Source organism: Poecile atricapillus, chromosome 23, assembly GCF_030490865.1.
Source record: "Poecile atricapillus isolate bPoeAtr1 chromosome 23, bPoeAtr1.hap1, whole genome shotgun sequence".
Taxonomy (NCBI): domain Eukaryota; kingdom Metazoa; phylum Chordata; class Aves; order Passeriformes; family Paridae; genus Poecile; species Poecile atricapillus.
In genome coordinates, this window is record NC_081271.1 from 6892604 (window position 1) to 6912421 (window position 19818).

General features: G+C 57.3%; 1 protein-coding gene across 2 annotated transcripts; it reads left to right on the forward strand.

The window, feature by feature from the left end:
- Positions 1-168: 168 nt before the first annotated feature.
- On the forward strand, positions 169-15737 carry TNNT2 (troponin T2, cardiac type). 2 transcript variants are annotated; one of them, XM_058855890.1, is made up of 18 exons: positions 169-319; positions 3881-3928; positions 4777-4787; positions 4904-4921; positions 5840-5869; positions 6576-6635; positions 7162-7194; positions 7685-7720; positions 8279-8300; positions 9144-9204; positions 9304-9420; positions 10016-10093; positions 11519-11629; positions 12019-12128; positions 12567-12657; positions 13116-13156; positions 13797-13802; positions 15538-15737. In XM_058855890.1, exons 2-18 carry the CDS (start codon positions 3891-3893, stop codon positions 15584-15586), a joined length of 912 nt encoding a protein of 303 aa, XP_058711873.1. In that variant the 5' UTR covers positions 169-319; positions 3881-3890; the 3' UTR covers positions 15587-15737. The 2 variants fall into 2 exon arrangements, with proteins under 2 accessions (XP_058711873.1, XP_058711872.1); XM_058855889.1 differs by lacking the exons at positions 169-319; positions 3881-3928; positions 4777-4787; ... (1 more) ...; positions 5840-5869; positions 13797-13802.
- The last annotated feature ends 4081 nt before the right edge of the window (positions 15738-19818 follow it).

Below are 19818 nucleotides of genomic sequence, written 5' to 3' on the forward strand. Positions count from 1 at the left end.
CTGGGCTGGCTTGTGTCAGCCCCTCGGGCACTCGCGTATCTCGGGCCCGAGGGTTTAAAATAGCAAATCTCTGAGGCCACACAATAGCTTGGGCTTATATGGGCTCCTGGGGGGGAAGGGGGAGCGGCAGAGGGGGCCAGGCCCGTGGCTGCCGAAATAGCAGCTCACAAGTGTTGCATTCCTCGCTGGGCGCCGGGCACATTCCTGCGGCGCTGCCCGCCCCGGGGTGGGCGCTGGAGCCCCCTTAAAGCCTCCTGCCCCAAAGAGCCTTCCCCAGACCCGCCGGCTCCCCGAGCTCCCCGGCAGCACCGCAGCTCAGGTAGGGCTGGGGGTGCCCGCCCCTCCCCGGGTGGGATGGGATGGATCCAGACCCGGGAGGGGTGGGATGTGCTGGATCCAGACCTGGGAGGGGTGGGATGTGCTGGATCCAGCCCCAGGAGGGGTGGGATGTGCTGGATCCAGACCTGGGAGGGGTGGGATGTGCTGGATGCAGCCTCAGGAGGGGTGGGATGTGCTGGATCCAGCCTCAGGAGGGGTGGGATGGGATGGATCCAGACCTGAGAGGGGTGGGATGTGCTGGATCCAGCAGCAGGAGGGGTGGGATGTGCTGGATGCAGCCTCAGGAGGGGTGGGATGTGCTGGATCCAGCCTCAGGAGGGGTGGGATGGGATGGATCCAGACCTGAGAGGGGTGGGATGTGCTGGATCCAGCAGCAGGAGGGGTGGGATGTGCTGGATGCAGCTCAGGGAGGGGTGGGATGTGCTGGATCCAGCCCCGGGAGGGGTGGGATGTGCTGGATCCAGCCCCAGGAGGGGTGGGATGTGCTGGATCCAGACCTGGGAGGGGTGGGATGTGCTGGATCCAGACCTGGGAGGGGTGGGATGTGCTGGATCCAGCCCCGGGAGGGGTGGGATGTGCTGGATCCAGACCTGGGAGGGGTGGGATGTGCTGGATCCAGCCCCAGGAGGGGTGGGATGTGCTGGATCCAGACCTGGGAGGGGTGGGATGTGCTGGATGCAGCTCAGGGAGGGGTGGGATGTGCTGGATCCAGCCCCAGGAGGGGTGGGATGTGCTGGATCCAGCCCCAGGAGGGGTGGGATGTGCTGGATCCAGCCTCAGGAGGGGTGGGATGCTCTGGATCCAGACCTGAGAGGGGTGGGATGCTCTGGATCCAGCTCAGGGAGGGAAGGGAACCATCTCAGGGTTTGGGGTGTTCCCCAGCCACTCTCCTGGGTGTTTTTTCCATGGAGCCATGCCCATGCATAAACCATCAGGACCCTCTCCAGCGCATTTGCAAATTTGCAGTTTGTCTTTTGAGGCACCTCGATGTGGCTCAGGTGGCTCAGAAGGATTTTGGCTGCCCTGGTTCTGGGGAAATGCCCCAGTTCCCCGTTCCCTGCAGGAGACAGCAGGGATGTGATGCCATGGCCAGCCTGGCCCTGCCTCTGGCAGCCCAGGGCTGGGTTAGGTTTGGGATGCTCCTGTGCCTGCTCTGAGCCTGCCAAGCAGCACTGGAGCAGGGATTGGAGCAGGGATTGGAGCAGGGATGGGAGCAGGGATGGGAGCAGGGATGGGAGCAGGGATGGGAGCAGGGATTGGAGCAGGGATTGGAGCAGGGATGGGAGCAGGGATTGGAGCAGGGACTGGGGCAGGGACTGGAGCAGGGACTGGAGCAGGGACTGGAGCAGGGACTGGGGCAGGGACTGGGGCAGGAATTGGAGCAGGGATTGGAGCAAGAATTGGAGCAGGGATTGGAGCAGGGACTGGAGCAGGGATTGGAGCAGGGACTGGAGCAGGGACTGGAGCAGGGACTGGAGCAGGGATGAGTTCAGGGATTGGAGCAGGGACTGGAGCAGGGATTGGAGCAGGGACTGGAGCAGGAATTGGAGCAGGGACTGGAGCAGGGATGAGTTCAGGGATTGGAGCAGGGACTGGAGCAGGGATTGGAGCAGGGATTGGAGCAGGAATTGGAGCAGGGACTGGAGCAGGGATGAGTTCAGGGATTGGAGCAGGGACTGGAGCAGGGATTGGAGCAGGGACTGGAGCAGGGACTGGAGCAGGGACTGGAGCAGGGACATGGCCCATTCCTGGAGCAAACAGTGGGAAAGGAGAGCTCCGTGTCTGGGCAGCCTGGAGGAAAGCAGAGACTCAGAACTGTGCAGGATTAACTCAGCCCCAGAGCTGTGAGCAGCCTGAGCTAAAGGATAGGGGGATTTCAAGGAGTGTGAGGAATATCTGGATTGTTTCATACACAGCAAATTCTGGGAGATTGGTTGTAGTCAGTTCAATATTTCCTCTTTATCTCTGTAATGTCTGCTGGGTTCTCCTAATTCTACCAAATCAAGATTTCCAAGCTTTAATGAAAAGGTTTGTGTTTCTGTGCAGATGATAGATAAATATTTCCTTGAGTCACTTTTTCTCTTGTGTACCCTCTAAACAGTGCTGGATTTGTTCTGTTCCCTCAGCTCTGTGGGATCTAACAGTGTCTGAGGGAGGAGGGCAATGGGAATGTGGGAAGAGGCTTTCACACTCTTGGGGCTGGGAACCCTCTTCTGTGTCATGAAATGATTGTGTGCAGCCTTGGCTGCTCAGAGGCCACACAAATGATTTGGCCAAACTTGTGGCATCAGGACCATGCTGAGCCTGGGGAAAAGTGGGAACTGGTGTTCATGGAGCAGCAGTGATCCTGGGGATGCTGCTGGAGGGGGTGTAGAGCCCAGCCCTGGAGCCATCACAGGAAAGGGAGCAGTGACAGCAGGAGCAGGCAGCGCAGAGGGGGCTGAGTTGTGCCTTTATTTGTCTCCAAAAAGCACCTTGTGAGTAACAGTGAGATCCAGACCCTCTGGAGCCCTGGTCATGCCAAGGTTCCCCTCCTGGAATGCCCCTGTCCCACGCCTGAGCATTCCAAGGCAGGATCCAGCATCTTGAACAGACACTCCTGAGGCCTGTCCTACCCATCCTGGGTAATAAATGCTCGACAGATGTAGCGAGGAGCAGTTGTTCCCAGAGCCGGGGCAGCAGGAGCAGGGAAGCCTTGCTGCTCTCAGAACAGGTGCTTCAGCACATGGAAGTTATTTCCAGAGCTGCCTTGCTCTGTCCTGTGGCATCTGAGCCCTGCTGAGGCTGGCACGAGCAGGGACAGGGCTGGGCTGGGGCTCTGGGCTGCTCCAGGGTGCCCAGGGATGGGGCTGGTGGCTGCAGATCTCACCCAGAGCTGGCTGAAGGTCAGACGGGGTGAGATGATGAGCAAAGTCCTCCTGAGCACAGCTGGGGGACAGATGTGCTGGGAAGATGAAAGGCTGTTTCTGCAGAGGTTTTAGCCCTAAAACCAGGGCTAAATAACTAAACCAGGCTGTAGATTATTCCTTTTAGCTAACAGGGTAGAAATGCTCCCGCTGATCCCTTTCCCAGCATTTCTACACTTGGAGGGCTGGGCTGGGAAGGTTTGCTGAGGCCTTGTGCTGGTGCAGGGCTGTAAATCTGAGAGGAGGGGTCGTCCCTGAGCTAAGAATAGTCAGAACCAAAACAAGCTGAACACTGCAATGGGGTGATTTTCCTGTCCCCTGAGCAAACACAGCCCCTGAGAGGGCTGGGCCAGAGGGGCTGAGTGTCCTGGACATGGTCCTGACAGTTCTCAGTGTGACAGGAGGCTGTGTCCAATCTCCTGCCTCCTGCTTGATCCTGGGACAGGAGTGGGGCAGGAGCCTTATCTGTGCTGAGATAACGCTGTCACATCCTGGCTGGGGACAGCTGCAAGCTCCAAGTGCTTTGGAGAGAAGCAGCATTCTGTGCCCCTGGCCTGGTGCTGAGGGACAGGCTGTGCTGGCCCTTATCTCACTTCTAACCCTCGCTTTTTCCAATCTGCCTCCAGCTCCGCCAGAGAAGCAGGGATGTCAGACACGGAGGAGGTCACCGAGGAGTATGAGCAGTAAGTGGGGTGGTTTTAACCCCTTTTCTTCCTCCCTGTTCCCACTTTCCCACTGCAGCATTGCTTGGAAGTGACCTCATTGTTACCCCAGCACCCAGCAAGGACCCCCAGCCTTGGCAGTGCCTGAGCCCAGCAGTGGGAATTGGTGCTGGGAGCTGTATCCACACCCATGGGCAGGACAAGGATGGCTCCTACATTAAAAACATGCAGTTGAAATCTGTGAGACAGAGATGGGAAAACCCAGCAGCCTGTTGCTGATGGGGTCCTGCTGTCACATCCAGAACATCACTCCCCAAGGCCCAGACTGGAGAGCAGCTTCTGCTGATGGAGGCTCTGGGCCAGGAGGCACCTCCTGAGGAGATGGGATTGGGGTTATAGGGGTGAGCTCAAACACAGCTCCCACTTCTCATCCACCAGCAGAGAAAGGGGACCTGAATCCTCTGGTGTTTCTGTGCCAGACTCATGTGTGTCACCAATCTGTCCCCCTGGGACAGGCTGTGCATCTCCCCCACGGTCAGGGAAGGACCTGGGGGCAAAGGTGGGGTGTGAGATGCCCATTTCTGGGATTGCAGGCCAAGGTCACTCATCTTCTCGTGCTGCAAAATGGTTCCCTGACCACTGCTGAAATGCCAGTGCAGACCTTCAGCCCCTGGTCTCAGCCTGCAGAGTGACCTGGGCATTGTCCCTGTCCTCAGTGGCAGCTGACAGCCACCCACACACCCTGGCCCTGTGCTGTGAGAACGGGAACCAGCCTTGAGGAAACCCCAAATTCACCTCAGCCTCCCTTCCCTGATGGGCCCCGTTCCAACTCCGTGTAAAACTCTGTAAATCCCTGTTGTGCTTTGCAGGGAGCAGGAAGGTAAGAGGACATGGAGCACCTGCAGCTGCCCTGATGCCAAAACCTGATCAGAGCAACCCCAATAACCTGAGATTTCTTTCCCTTTTCTCTGTCTGTGGCCTGTGTGCTCTGTGAAGAGGAGTGCGTGGAGGAAGGTAGGAGCTGCTTTTGCAAGGACCCAGAGCCACATCCTGGGGCTTCAGTGTTTTGCTGGGGGCTTTGGGGATCAGCTCCTGGGCTGCAATGGGCAAATCATGTCCAGGAAAGGCAGATGTGACCGTGTTTGAGATGCCTGCACCTGAAACATCAGTAGGATCAAAACTAGTCTGAATTCTCTCAGGATCTCTTTTGTCAGTGATCCTTTGACTCAAAGCAGGGCTGGCAATGCTGAACATGGGTGTTGGCAGAGATGTGATCCCAATATCCCAATGGGGGCTGGAGCCTCTGCTGAACATGTGAGAGTCATGGCCAAGCTCAAACTTCCACCTGCCTCAGCCTGCTGGAGACACAGCCCTGGCATGGGAACTGAGCTGGGCTGGGAACTGGGCTGGGAACTGGGCTGGGAACTGGGCTGGGCTGAGCTGGGCTGGGAGCTGGGCTGGGAACTGGGCTGAGCTGGGCTGAGCTGGGCTGGGAGCTGGGCTGGGAGCTGAGCTGAGCTGAGCTGGGCTGAGCTGAGCTGGGCTGGGAGCTGAGCTGGGCTGAGCTGAGCTGAGCTGGGCTGGGTTGGGAGCTGGGCTGGGAGCTGGGCTGGGAGCTGGCAGCTAAACTGGGCTGGGGGCTGAGCTGGGCTGAGCTGAGCTGAGCTGGGCTGAGCTGAGCTGGGCTGGGAGCTGAACTGAGCTGAGCTGAGCTGAGCTGGGCTGGGCTGAGCTGGGCTGGGAGCTGAGCTGAGCTGAACTGAGCTGAGCTGAGCTGAGCTGAGCTCTGGCTGCTCCAGGGCACTGCCAGACAAAGCACCCTGAGTGTAAAAGCAAAGGGAGGTGCAGTGGTCAAGTCCTCACCTCACGCATGCCAAAGCTCTGTGCCACCCAACTAATCCCTGCTTATTCCTTCCCTCCTCCCTGGCCCAGAAGAGGAAGAATGGATAGAGGAAGACGACGGTAGTTATTGCACCTTTCATTATTTCCTCTCTCTGCTCTTGGAAAAAGTCGTGGGTCGATGTCTTCTGCCTCTCCCTGGTTGGGGAATGGTTTTTCTTTCATTCTTCCACTTCTCTCTCTTTTTCCTGCACTCCACACGTGCCCTGCTGTGCTGTGTGTCCATTCTTTGTCTGTGCCTTGTCTCTTTTATCTGCCAGCTCTGGTTTGCTGTCTTTGCTGTCCTCTGTCTCTTCCCTTGGCTGTGGCCCCACGAGTGTCCCCAGGTCTGAGGGCACAGCATCACCCCGGCTCCAGCAGAGGATTCCTGTGGGGACGCTGCTCCCTCCAGTGGAAAGAGGCTCCAGCAGTGTCACAAATGTGATTGGGAAGGTGCCAGAGGCACATCCTCAGCCACTCCTGGAGTTCACTGCTAGAGCAGAGCAATAGAAATCCCTCCTTCCTTCCTGGGGTGTGAGGGAATGAGGGACCAGGAGGTGGGGATAAATCCTTCAATCTCATTAATTTTAGGGGGTTTTGCCCTGAGAGCACAGAGCAGCCCTGGGGTGAGATTAGGGAGGAGCCCTTTGCTTTGTGAGCCGCTGTTTCTTCCCTGGGGCTGCGGCTCCCCCGAGCCTCTCTCGGCTCTGTGCCACTCTTGTCCCCAGCCAGGAGCTGCAGGGAGCCAGGGAATGGCTCTGCTGGGCTCACCCTGCCCCCTGTTCCACAGGCCAGGAGGAGCAGGTAGAGGAGGAGGAGGAGGAGGAGACCAAGGAAACCAAGGCAGAAGGTGAGTGGGGACGGTGCCAGGGAGCTCCCCTGGCTCAGCTGGGCCCTGCTCTGCTCCAGGGGGTTCCAGCTGGGGGCTGGGATGTCCCAGCGTGGCTGTGACAGGGGGACATGGGCAGAGAGGGGCAGCTGTCCCCCAGATCTGCTGTCCACTAAGGGGGTGTCAAACTGAGATGCCCTTCCCTGCTCTGTCTGGGCCCTACAAGCACAATGATGATGGTGTTTGCTGCTGGTGGCTGTGCCCAGCCCTCTGAAATAATGCCAAAAATGGGCCAAGCTGTTTCTCCAAGGGGTCCATGGCCTTAGGGAGGTTTCTGGAGCTGGGGCTGAGCTCTGATGTGTCTGATCAGCAAAAGAACGCTGGATTTCATGAGGTGGCTCATGGGCATGGAGTGTGACCCTGTCACTGGTGCTGGAGCAGGCTCAGACCAGCTGTGACCCCACACCAGGGCTCCTCTGTGCTGGGGGATGTGACTGCCCCCACCCAGGGCTGTGTTCTTACATCTTCTCCCATTGCTTTTAAACAGAACAAGAAGATGAAACAAAAGCAGCAGGAGAAGGTAAAGCAGGAACAGAGGAGAGATGGGTTTGGCCGTTCCAGTCCTGATCCCAGTCCCTGGAGACACTGGGCCCTTGTGACAGGGTTTTGGTGCTGAATTTATTTGCTGCCAAATGATCTGTGGTAAATGGGGCAGAGCTGCCCTGGGCATATGCCCCAGCAGGAGAGGGGCAGCAGGAGGGATGGATCTGTGCTGCTTTGGGCAGAAATTCACCCAAAATGCAGCAGGAGAGGGAGCCACTGCTGCTTTTCCAGCCTGAGCTCCTGCAAAACTTGTCTGGATTCCTCCTGGAGAGGAGCTGGGGCTCTCCTGGCCACCCTGTGAGTGAGGGATGTCCCTCAGGGGCCTGCTCTGCCCCCATTCATCCTGCAGGGATGGATGGAGCTGGGCTCTGCAGTGGGGACAAGCATGGGAAAGAGTGGGACAGCTGCCCCACAGTGTCCCTGGGCAGGACTGGCCGTGGGGACACAAAGCAGAATGTTTTCCACAGGTGGAGAGGGAGAGCGGGAGCAGGAGCCTGGGGAAGGTGAGGTTTCCACCCTCGTTTCTTCTGCCTGACTGGGGGCTTGTGAGGTTACCTTGAACAGAGGCTGGGAAGTGTTAAAGGAATAAACAGGGCATTAAAAAGGCCTTCAAAGGTTGGGCAGTGCAAGAGCCTGGCCGTGGCTCCACCCAGGATGGACACACAGTCATGAGTTTCACACTTCTCTAAGTTCTGGTCCATTTCCATATTGGGGTTAATTGTCCAATTACAGGTTATGATGTCCCATCCTTGGGGCAACAGTGTCCCTGGTTCTGGGGCTGGGAAAGGATTGTTTTGTCTGACTAAACTGTGAGGAGAACTTGCTGACACGTTCTATGAAGTTCAGAGTCTAGAAAATACGAAAGCTAAAACTTAAGGCTTCAGTAGCAGCAGCAGCTGTGCCTCAGGCACAATGTGTCCTCTGGGGGATGGTCCCTGTGAAGCCCCTGCTGCTGGGAGAGAGGGAGGGCTTGGCTCAGGGTGTGGGTTGGGTCAAAGTGTGACAGAAACCCCCTCAGTGACACTGACCTTGTCTTTCTGTCCTGTTCCTGGCACCTGCAGGTGAATCGAAGCCAAAACCCAAGTAAGTGTGGCAGGGTTTTCCCTGGGTCTGAGCTGTGCCAGGGCAGAGGCTCCGTGTGACAGAGCCTGGTCCATGCAGGGCACAGGGAGCTCCGGAGCACGGAGCCAGGGTGGGACTGGGCATGGAGAGAAACAGACAGCAAACCCTGCACCATGAAGGGGACCCTGAGAATGAGGTCTTTAGGCAGTTCTGAAGCTCAGCTTGTTCCTTGGGAGAAGCTCAGCTGCCCTGTGACCCTGCAGGTGCTGAAGTGTGTGTGTGTGTGTGTGAGAGAGCATCCCAGGCTGGGGTACAGAGTCCAGGCTCTGGCTGGCACAAGGCACACGTTTCCAGGAGCATTCCAGGGACAGCCCAAGGGAGCAGGACTCTGAACCATTACCACAAACCTGGGGGCTCCTCCTGGGCCCCTGCAATGCTGAAGTGTGGGAGGCAGATCTGCCCTCAGCCATCATCCCCTCATCCCTTTGTGCCCCTGCTGAGCATCTCCTGCCCTCCCTAGAGCCCTGCAGGGTGAGAGGATCCAGCTGCCTGTGCCAGGTCACATCGCAGCACACGGTGCCCTTTGGGGACAGCAGGGGGTGGCTGCCAGCTCAGGGGGCCTGGCAAAGGGCCCTGGCCACGCTGTCTGCAGCTTGCAGAGTTATTCCAGCCATGCAAGCACCTTGGAATGTTTCCTGGGAATGCCACAGGTCTTCCTCTGTGGCTGCCCAGCTGGCAGCTCCAGCAGGCTGCACTGCACTCCCTGTCCTCCAGCTCTGCATTGTGGGGGCTGTGGGGCTCAGAGGGGCACGTGCTGCCCCAGATCTGCAGCCCCATCCTCCTCTGTCTCCCCTTCCACTGCAGGGTCTTCATGCCCAACCTGGTGCCTCCCAAGATCCCAGATGGCGAGAGATTGGATTTTGATGTAAGTTGTGCCCCCGGTTCCCAGCCCTGGGGGTGCTGCCCTCCCTCTGCCCCCCTCTGGTGTGGCAGCTGCTGGAGGCTCTGGCTGTGCCTGGTGCAGGACATTCACCGCAAGCGCATGGAGAAGGACCTGAACGAGCTGCAGGCCCTCATCGAAGCCCACTTTGAGAGCAGGAAGAAGGAGGAAGAGGAGCTCCTGTCCCTCAAGGACAGGATTGTACGTGTTCAGCCTTCCCCTCTCTGGCTCTTGCCACCCTGTCCCTGTGGGCACTCAGCCACTGCCCCTTCCCCAGTCCTGGCAGACCTGGGACATCCCTGACCCTGCAGGACAGAGCCTGAGGGTTGAGCCAGGTTTTGTACCTCAGTACCTGCGAACCACAAAATTCCCTGAGCTGGAAGAGACCCACAGGGATCATCCAGTCCAACCCCTGGCCCTGCACAGACACCCCAACTGTTCCACTCCAACCCTGAGAGCTGTGTCCAAACTCTCCTGGAGTTCTGGCAGCCTCGGGGCTGTGCCCATTCCCTGGGGAGCCTGGGCAGTGCCAGCACCCTCAGGGGGAAGAACCTTTCCCTGATCTCCAGCCTGAGCCTGCCCTGGCACAGCTCCAGCCCTTCCCTTCCTTTCCCTGGGCACTGGGATGCCCCTGCTCTGGCTGCTGTGCTGCCTCATGCAGATGCTCCTCTGCCCAGGGTCACTGTCCCCAGGCTCCCTTGGGGTCCTCAGGGCTCTCGGGGTCAGGAATGTCCTTTGGAACAGAGAGGATGCAGATTCCCTGCAGTGTCCAAGCCAAGGTCCCCTCCCTGTGCAGGAGCAGCGGCGAGCAGAGCGGGCAGAGCAGCAGCGGATCCGCAGCGAGCGGGAGAAGGAGCGCCAGGCCCGCATGGCCGTGAGTGTCCTCTGGAAATGTGGCTTGGGATGGGCTTGGGGAATGTGGGGACATGATCTGTGTGTCCATCAATCCATCCATCCATCATCCATCCATCATCCATCATCCATCATCCATCATCCATCATCCATCATCCATCCATCCATCATCCATCATCCATCATCCATCCCTGTCCATCCATCCATCATCCATCATCCATCATCCATCATCCATCCATCATCCATCATCCATCATCCATCCATCCATCCATCATCCATCCATCCATCCATCCATCCATCATCCATCCATCCATCATCCATCCATCCATCATCCATCCATCCATCATCCATCATCCATCCCTGTCCATCCATCCATCATCCATCATCCATCATCCATCATCCATCCATCATCCATCATCCATCATCCATCATCCATCCATCATCCATCATCCATCATCCATCATCCATCCATCCATCCATCATCCATCCATCCATCCATCCATCCATCATCCATCCATCCATCATCCATCCATCCATCATCCATCATCCATCATCCATCATCCATCCATCCATCATCCATCCATCATCCATCCATCATCCATCCATCATCCATCCATCATCCATCCATCCATCATCCATCCATCATCCATCCATCATCCATCCATCATCCATCCATCATCCATCCATCCATCCATCATCCACCATCCATCCATCATCCATCCATCCATCATCCATCCATCATCCATCCATCCTCCATCATCCATCATCCATCCATCATCCATCATCCATCATCCATCATCCATCATCCATCCATCATCCATCCATCCATCCATCCATCATCCATCATCCATCATCCATCATCCATCATCCATCCATCATCCATCCATCATCCATCCATCATCCATCCATCCATCATCCATCCATCATCCATCATCCATCCATCATCCATCATCCATCCATCATCCATCCATCCATCCATCATCCATCCATCATCCATCCATCCATCATCCATCATCCATCCATCCATCCATCATCCATCCATCCATCCATCATCCATCATCCATCCATCATCCATCATCCATCCATCATCCATCATCCATCATCCATCATCCATCATTCATCCATCCATCATCCATCCATCCATCCATCATCCATCCATCATCCATCCATCCATCCATCCATCATCCATCCATCCATCCATCATCCATCCATCATCCATCATCCATCCATCATCCATCATCCATCATCCATCATTCATCCATCCATCATCCATCCATCCATCATCCATCATCCATCCATCATCCATCATTCATCCATCCATCATTCATCCATCCATCATCCATCCATCCATCATCCATCCATCCATCATCCATCATCATCCATCCATCCATCCATCATCCATCCATCCATCATCCATCCACGGCTGACCAGCTTCTGACCCTGGCAGGAAGAAAGAGCTCGCAAGGAGGAGGAGGAGGCGCGGAAGAGGGCGGAGGAGGAGGCACGGAAGAAGAAGGCTTTCTCCAACATGCTGCACTTCGGGGGTTACATGCAGAAGGTGGGAGCCTTTCCAGGGGGGCTGTGATGGAGCCACTGCTGCCCCTGGGAAGGGCTCGGCCGTGGGCTGAGCTCATCCCCTGTGGGGTTTACACAGGAGAGCCCAGGGAGCTGCTCTTGAGTCAGGGGGTGCTGGAACAAAGGTGAGCTCAGAGCTGCCCCAAGCTCAGCTCTCCTCTGCAGATGTGCAGCTGCAACCTTGCCTCAGGGACAGGGAGGGGGATGGGGACAAGGACAAGGTGTCTTGTCCACTACTGCCAAAATGACCCCGAGGACCTCATGTGCTTCTGGAGTCCCAAAAGCTGAGGGTGTTGGGTGCAGAACTGAGGGTGGGGGAGAGCAAAGGCTGGGTAGATTTCCTTCTCTCCAGTGGACTGATGGTTTCCTCAGTCAGAGAAAAAGGGCGGGAAGAAGCAAACGGAGCGGGAAAAGAAGAAGAAGATCCTCAGTGAGCGACGGAAGCCCCTGAACATCGACCACCTCAGCGAGGACAAGCTGAGGTAAGCACAGGCTCGGGAGGGATGGCCAGGGCAGGCCTGTGCTGGGTCCCAGCTCCTGGGCAGGATCCCAGGCTGGGGACGGCTCCGTGGGGCTGCCAGCCTGGGGGGATGGCACAGCTGGAGATGGGGACACCCCAGCCAGGGGAACACGGCCCCAAGGCTGTGCAGGGCCACCATGGCTGGGCTGCGGCTGAAGGCACCAGCCATGAGAGGGAGCCAGGGTCACACAGGTGGGACAGGTGTGTCCCCACATGTACTCACCTCCCCGTGGCTTTTGTCCCTGAATTCACTGCCTGGATAACGCATCCCTGTCTGGGAGTCTCCAGAGCCCCATCCCAGGGAACAGCTGAGGGGTTGGCATCAGTGTCCCATCCCTGCACTGAGCTCCTGGGAGCCACAGCCCTTCCCTGCACTGTGTCCCGCTGGCTCTTCCTGCAGGGACAAGGCCAAGGAACTGTGGCAGAACATCCATGATCTGGAGGCTGAGAAATTTGACCTGCAGGAGAAGTTCAAGCGGCAGAAATATGAGGTGAGCCCCAGGGCCTCTGTGATTTGTCTGCCCTCTGTGTCCCTGACTGCTCCTTCTGCTCCCCAGCCAGGGGATGAGCTGGGGTGTTCGAGTGATCTCCCAGCTCCTGGGGATGTGTACCTGGCACCACCACAGAGCAAACACATCACAGACCAGGCAAGACAGAGCCCTGAGAAACCTGGGACAGTGGAAGGTGTCCCTGCCCGTGGCAGAGGGTGGAAGGAGATGTGCTTGAAGGTCCCTTCCAACCCCAACCATCCTGGGATTCTGGGGCTCTAAAACCCACAGAAAAACTGCTGGGGAAAAAAGATCAGTGATGAATCTTCACCCAGCCCTTGTCCCCAGCCTGGGGCACCTTGTCAGACCTCACCATCCACCTGCAACTTTTTACAGCCAGGCCTCACTGTCACCTGCAGGTTTTTCTTGCCAGACCTCACCAGGACCATTTTTTCTTGCAGATCAATGTCCTTCGAAACCGTATCAGCGACCACCAGAAAGTGTAAGTGGCTTCACATCCCTCCTCCATCTCCTGTCCTCCCAGCTCCAGCTCCCTCCTCCCCAGTTCCCTCCCTGTGGATCTCCCTGGCTAAACCACCTCCTCCCCTTCCCCCTCCTGCCTCTGGTCTTGCTGGTGCCCAGTGTTCTGAACCTGCAGGTCTGTCCCAGAGACCTCAGTCCCTGCTCTTCTGCCCCTGACAGACCTCCATGGCTTCCCCCTCCCCAGAGAGCTCAGCAGGGGATGGAGCCCAGGGAGAGCCCACCCTTGCATGGGATCTGTGTGTCCTGTGGGGTCCTTCCTTCCAGCCACCCCATCCCTGCAGGGGATGGAAGCTGCTGGAGATCCCAGCTTGTCTAGCAGGGGATATCCCATGGGCTGTGGGATTTGTGCAGGCCCATAAGGCCAGGAGAACCTGTCCCATGCCCACGTTCCCTGCACGTGGCAGGGGAGCCCTTCATAGGAGGGTGGAAGAGGGTGTTCAACCCCTGCTCCGAGGAGCACTCGGTGCTCTCACATCCCCATCCCACTTCCCCCTGGTGTGGGAGGTTCTCAGCCCACCCCAGGAGCCAGGGGCAGCATCTCCCACCCGCTTACACCAAATCTCTCTTCTCTCCTGCCCCACCACGGTGTGATCCTGCAGCAAAGGGTGAGTACAGGCATCTCTGAGGGCTGTGTTTGTCCCCCTGCACAGGTGCTCTGTGTGTGTGTTTGGTGTGTTTTTGGTGTGTTTGGTGTGTGTTTGGTGTGTGTTTGGTGTGTGTTTGGTGTGTTTGGTGTGTGTTTGGTGTGTGTTTGGTGTGTGTTTGGTGTGTGTTTGGTGTGGTTTTGGTGTGTTTGGTGTGTGTTTGGTGTGTGTTTGGTGTGTTTGGTGTGTGTTTGGTGTGTTTGGTGTGTGTTTGGTGTGGTTTTGGTGTGTTTGGTGTGTGTTTGGTGTGTGTTTGGTGTGTTTGGTGTGTGTTTGGTGTGTTTGGTGTGTGTTTGGTGTGTGTTTGGTGTGTGTTTGGTGTGTGTTTGGTGTGTGTTTGGTGTGTGTTTGGTGTGTGTTTGGTGTGTGTTTGGGGTGTTTGGTGTGTGTTTGGTGTGTTTGGTGTGTGTTTGGTGTGTGTTTGGTGTGTGTTTGGTGTGTGTTTGGTGTGTGTTTGGTGTGTGTTTGGGGTGTTTGGTGTGTGTTTGGTGTGTTTGGTGTGTGTTTGGTGTGTGTTTGGTGTGTTTGGTGTGTTTGGGGTGTGTTTGGTGTGTTTGGTGTGTTTGGTGTGTGTTTGGCGTGTGTGTGTGTGTTTGGGGTGTTTTTGGTGTGTTTTTGGTGTGTTTTTGGTGTGTTTGGTGTGTGTTTGGTGTGTGTTTGGTGTGTGTGTTTGGTGTTTTTGGTGTGTTTGGTGTGTGTTTGGTGTGTGTTTGGTGTGTGTTTGGTGTTTTTGGTGTGTTTGGTGTGTGTTTGGGGTGTTTGGTGTGTTTGGTGTGTGTTTGGTGTGGTTTTGGTGTGTGTTTGGTGTGTTTGGTGTGTGTTTGGTGTGTGTTTGGTGTGTTTTTGGTGTGTTTGGTGTGTGTTTGGTGTGTTTGGTGTGTGTTTGGTGTGTTTGGTGTGTTTGGTGTGTTTGGTGTGTTTGGTGTGTGTTTGGTGTGTGTTTGGTGTGTGTTTGGTGTGTTTGGTGTGTGTTTGGTGTGTTTGGTGTGTTTGGTGTGTGTTTGGTGTGTGTTTGGTGTGTTTGGTGTGTTTTTGGTGTGTTTGGTGTGTGTTTGGCGTGTGTTTGGTGTGTTTGGTGTGTGTTTGGTGTGTGTGTGTGTGTTTGGGGTGTTTTTGGTGTGTGTGTGTCCCTGCACAGGTTCTCTGAGTGTCCCTGTACCTGTCCTGTGTGTGTCCCAGTCCATGTGTGTCACAGGACCCCAGGGCAGCAGCAGGGCTCAGGGACAAGGCAATCCCAAGGTCTGGCAGCCAGTAATGCTCTTCACTTCCCACCCAAACCTCCTCCTCCTCCTCCTCCTCCTCCTCTGTGCTGCCCTGTGCCCAAGCACTGCCTGCTCCCCCTGTGCTGGTTAAGGGGAGCCACTGGCTGGGTCCTGAAGGATCCTGCAGCTGCTTTTATCCCTCTGCAGCTACAGATGCAACTTGTCAATTCTTCTTGGAACGATTCTTGTGGGGGGAGAAACACGTGAGGGTAATGCTGGGTCCTTAGAATCGCCTGGCAACTGCATGAGCTTGTTCCTAGAGAGTCCCAAGGCACTTTGACTGGGGTCCCAAAATTTACCTGGGGCCAGTGAAGACTGTCAGCCCCCAGGGCAGTTTCCAACTGGGAAAGTCTGCAGGACTGACAGCACCCACCTCATCCTCCTTGTGTGGTCACTGATGCCTTTTTGCACGTGCTTTTCCTCCTCCCTTGCAGGTCCAAGGGTGCCCGTGGGAAGACCATGGTGGGCAGCCGAAGGAAGTAGAGGCTCAGGGGCAGAGGAGGCCGAGCCCCAGGAGTGGCTGCACAGAGCCCTGGCTGCAGGAATGGGGGTTCTGGGGAGCAGAGGCCTCACGAGGTTCCCATCTTCACACCCCAGTGGTGTTGTGTCTGTAAATAAAGAGGTGATGAGGGGGTGCAGGTGTGGTCTCCATCCTGAGGCTCTGATCCCAGATGACACAGCACAGGCTCAGCACAGCTTTAGGAGTTGCCCACCTGCTCCCCAGGCTGTGAGAGGTCACAGCAAATACCCAGGACCCCACAAGGAACCTCCCAACATCATCTCAGCGACAGTCCTTGGCAAGGTTTGGTGATAGACCTCAGTGGTCTGAGCTGCTTTTCCTGCTGCACTTTGGGGCAATCCTCGTCATGGCCACTTTTTTCTGCTTTTGCTGTACCAGAGCCCCACTCACTCCTCTCTGGTCACAGCTGGGGACACCAAGGACAGGGGCACCGCTTCCAAGGCTCTTGGTCCATGGAATAGGCACTAATTCACTTTCCAGGCTATTTCCATTCCTCTTTGCAGCTCTTGCTGAGGGCTCTGAGCAGCCGTGTTTGCCTCCTCTGCATGACAGCATGCAATGAAGCCTTGGGATGAAGCCATGTGGGGGGGCTGCTTCTCTGTGCCTTAGGGGGCAGAGCTCTTCCATCTGCAGCACCTCACACGCGTGCGGTCCCTGGGGACACGTCACCTGCAGGCCCTCCAGTCTTTGTGGTGCATCTGCATCTGCATCTGGAGCTGGGTCTAGATCTGGTTCTAGATCGGGTTCTGGACCGGGTTCTAGATCGGGTTCCGGACCGGGCTCTCGATCTGGTTCTAGACTGGGTTCTGGATACGGTTCTAGATCTGGTTCTAGATCAGGTTCTGGATCCGGTTCTAGATCCGGTTCTAGATCAGGTTCTGGATCGGGTTCCGGATCTGGTTCTAGATCGGGTTCTAGACTGGGTTCTGGATCCGGTTCTAGATCCGGTTCTAGATCCGGTTCTAGATCGGGTTCTGGATCTGGTTCTAGATCCGGTTCTGGATCTGGTTCTAGATCGGGTTCTGGATCCGGTTCTAGATCCGGTTCTGGATCTGGTTCTGGATCTGGACCTGGACCTGGACTGGCAGCCAGCCCAAGAGGTCCTGAAGGGCTGTTTTGCTGCCCTGTTATCACACCCTGTCCCATGCTGTTGGTAAACAGCATCCAAGGAGCCTTTCCCGGAGCAGCGGGGATGGGAGGATGCCCAGGGTGGAGGATCTTGTTGCTTGGTGAGATGTTTTGTGTCCCCCTTGCTGGGGCTGCCTGTCCTCCCCATCCCTCGCCTGCTGATGTGGGGGTGTCCTGCAGGTTTCTCCCTGTTGGATGCGGATTTATTTTCCCTACTTCAACACCACCAGGTTTTGGGGAATAAGGCTCTGGGAAGCTCAGAATCACAAATGGAGAAGGCACAAGTGGAGGACCAGCTCCCCACCACCTGCCTCCTCAAAACCGAGGTGTGGAGGGCAAAGGGGAGAGCTGGGTTGGGTGGCAGTGCTGGGACGTGACATTTCCAGCCTGCCTGATGCCCGCCAACGGGAGACAGGAGCGCTGGGGGCAGCCAGCTGTGTCTGCCTCGGAAAAAACATCCCCTGTGCAGCCTCCGAAGGTCCATTCTCACAGCTTTTCGGGGAGGCAGGGCCGTGGGGATGCCCCGCAGCCACTCTGCCCGTCCCTGGGGCCGGCAGCGCCCAGGGCGGGGGTACCGGGGCACTCCCTGCTTCCCACAGCGCTGCCTGTCCTGGCAGCTCCCGGCCCCGCTCCAGCCCGATCCCTGCGCTGGATCAGAACTGCCAGCACCTCCCTCCGTGTGCCTGCTGTGTGCTGGGCCTTGAGCTAGATCCTGAGCTGGGCCTTGAGCTGGGCCTTGAGCTGGGCCCTGAGCTGGGATCAGAACTGCCAGCACCTCCCTCCGTGTGCCTGCTGTGTGCTGGACCCTGAGCTGGGCCTTGAGATGGACCCTGAGCTGGGCCTTGAGCTGGGCTCTGAGCTGGGCCCTGAGCTGGGCTCTGAGCTGGGCTCTGAGCTGGGCCCTGAGCTAGACCCTGAGCTGGGCTCTGAGCTGGACCCTGAGCTAGACCCTGAGCTAGACCCTGAGCTGGGCTCTGAGCTGGACCCTGAGCTGGGCCCTGAGCTGGGCTCTGAGCTGGGCCTTGAGCTGGGCTCTGAGCTGGGCCTTGAGCTGGGCTCTGAGCTGGGCCTTGAGCTGGGCCTTGAGCTAGATCCTGAGCTAGGCCCTGAGCTGGGCCTTGAGCTGGGCTCTGAGCTGGGCCTTGAGCTGGGCTCTGAGCTGGGCCCTGAGCTGGGCTCTGAGCTGGGCCCTGAGCTGGGCTCTGAGCTGGGCCCTGAGCTAGACCCTGAGCTGGGCTCTGAGCTGGGCCCTGAGCTGGGCCTTGAGCTAGACCCTGAGCTGGACCCTGAGCTAGACCCTGAGCTGGACCCTGAGCTGGACCCTGAGCTGGGCCCTGAGCTGGGCCCTGAGCTGGGCTCTGAGCTGGGCCCTGAGCTGGGCCTTGAGCTGGACCCTGAGCTGGACCCTGAGCTGGGCCTTGAGCTAGACCCTGAGCTGGACCCTGAGCTAGACCCTGAGCTGGACCCTGAGCTGGACCCTGAGCTGGGCCCTGAGCTGGGCCCTGAGCTGGGCTCTGAGCTGGGCTCTGAGCTGGGCCTTGAGCTAGACCCTGAGCTGGGCCTTGAGCTGGGCTCTGAGCTGGACCCTGAGCTGGGCTCTGAGCTGGGCCCTGAGCTGGGCCCTGAGCTGGGCCCTGAGCTGGGCCTTGAGCTGGGCCCCGTGCTAAGCCCCAGGCTAGACCCTGAGCTAGACCCTGAGCTAGACCCTGAGCTAGGCCCAGATCTAGGCCCAGATCTAGGCCCCGCACTGGGCCCCACAGCTCTGTCAGTGCCTGGCCCGGCCCAGCCCGGCATTCCCAGTCCCCGTGCGCTGCTGCCCTGCTCAGGAACAGCAGAGTGGCAGCAGCTGCTGCAAAGCTCTGGGGCACGGCCCAGCAGCCGGGGGTGTTCACTGGGGTCTGCCAGGGTGCCAGGAGCCCCCAGGTGTTGCCCTGCCTGTGGGATGGCCGCGGTGGTTCGGGAGCCGAGGTTGGCTGGAGCGTGGCACGGGCTCTGTGCTGGTGCTGGGAAGCAGCTCTGCCCCAAACCTCTCTGAGCTCCTCCCGAGGGGCAGCTCTGATCTCCCATCTCTGCTCTCTGTGACAGGGACAGCACCCAGGGAAGGGCTGGAGCTGTGCCAGGGCAGGCTCAGGCTGGAGATCAGGGAAAGGTTCTTCCCCCTGAGGGTGCTGGCACTGCCCAGGCTCCCCAGGGAATGGGCACAGCCCCGAGGCTGCCAGAGCTCCAGGAGAGTTTGGACAAGGCTCTCAGGGGTGCACAGGGTGGGATTTGGGGGTGTCTGTGCAGGGCCAACGGTTGGACTGGATGATCCCTGTGCATCCCTTCCAACCCAGGACATTCCATGATTCTGTGATCCAGTCCCACCTCCCTGCTCATCAGGGGGATGCTGAGGAATTGTTTCCCCCTCAGGCACATCCCTGGTGGGTGGGCTGCTCTGAGAGCCTCACTCGTGGTGCAGAATGGGGAACCTGGGTCCCGTGGGGCTGGAGAGGAGGAGAGCCCTGCAGGATAACACACCCTGACTCCTGTGCCCGTGGGGGATTGGGGACAGCACAGCCCCACTGCCCAGGGTGGCTCTGGGGCCATCCATTGGGTATGCTGTTGCTTTTTTTTTTTTTGTTTTATTTGTTGTTTTATCTTTTTTTTTTTGTTTTCGGTTTTTTTTTTTTTTTTTTTTGGTTCTTTTTTTTTTTTTTGCTTGTTTTTTTGTCTGATTGTTTTCTTTTTAGTGCTTTGCTATTTTTTTTTTTGCAGGGCAGCTCGGGGCAGGTGGCACTGGCTGCCATCACTGTGAGCAGCTGACAGTGCACGTCCTTCAGAGTGTCCTGTGGAATCTACAGCTTCCAGCACCAGTGAATTCATGTACAGGGTGCCAGTGTTCTCCTGATCCACTGTGCCACTGTCCCCACATGTGGGTGCCCAGCCTCCAGCTCAAGCCGAGGCCAAATCACAACCACAAACTGCAGAAGATTGAGAAGTACAGCCTTGGATTTCTCACAGGTCAGGCCCAGCAACCTCCTGTAGATTAAAAGACAGAAAAAGGACATAAAGGCTGAACTTTGCAACA

What these genes read in the sequence shown, in the direction of transcription:
- TNNT2 (XM_058855890.1), top strand. Translation starts at nt 3,891, where the DNA reads ATGTCAGACACGGAGGAGGTCACCGAGGAGTATGAGCA. An exon ending in GGAGCAGGAGCCTGGGGAAG is followed by an intron (nt 7,721 to 8,278) that starts GTGAGGTTTCCA and finishes TGGCACCTGCAG; the next exon opens with GTGAATCGAAGCCAAAACCC. An exon ending in TCGGGGGTTACATGCAGAAG is followed by an intron (nt 11,630 to 12,018) that starts GTGGGAGCCTTT and finishes TGGTTTCCTCAG; the next exon opens with TCAGAGAAAAAGGGCGGGAA.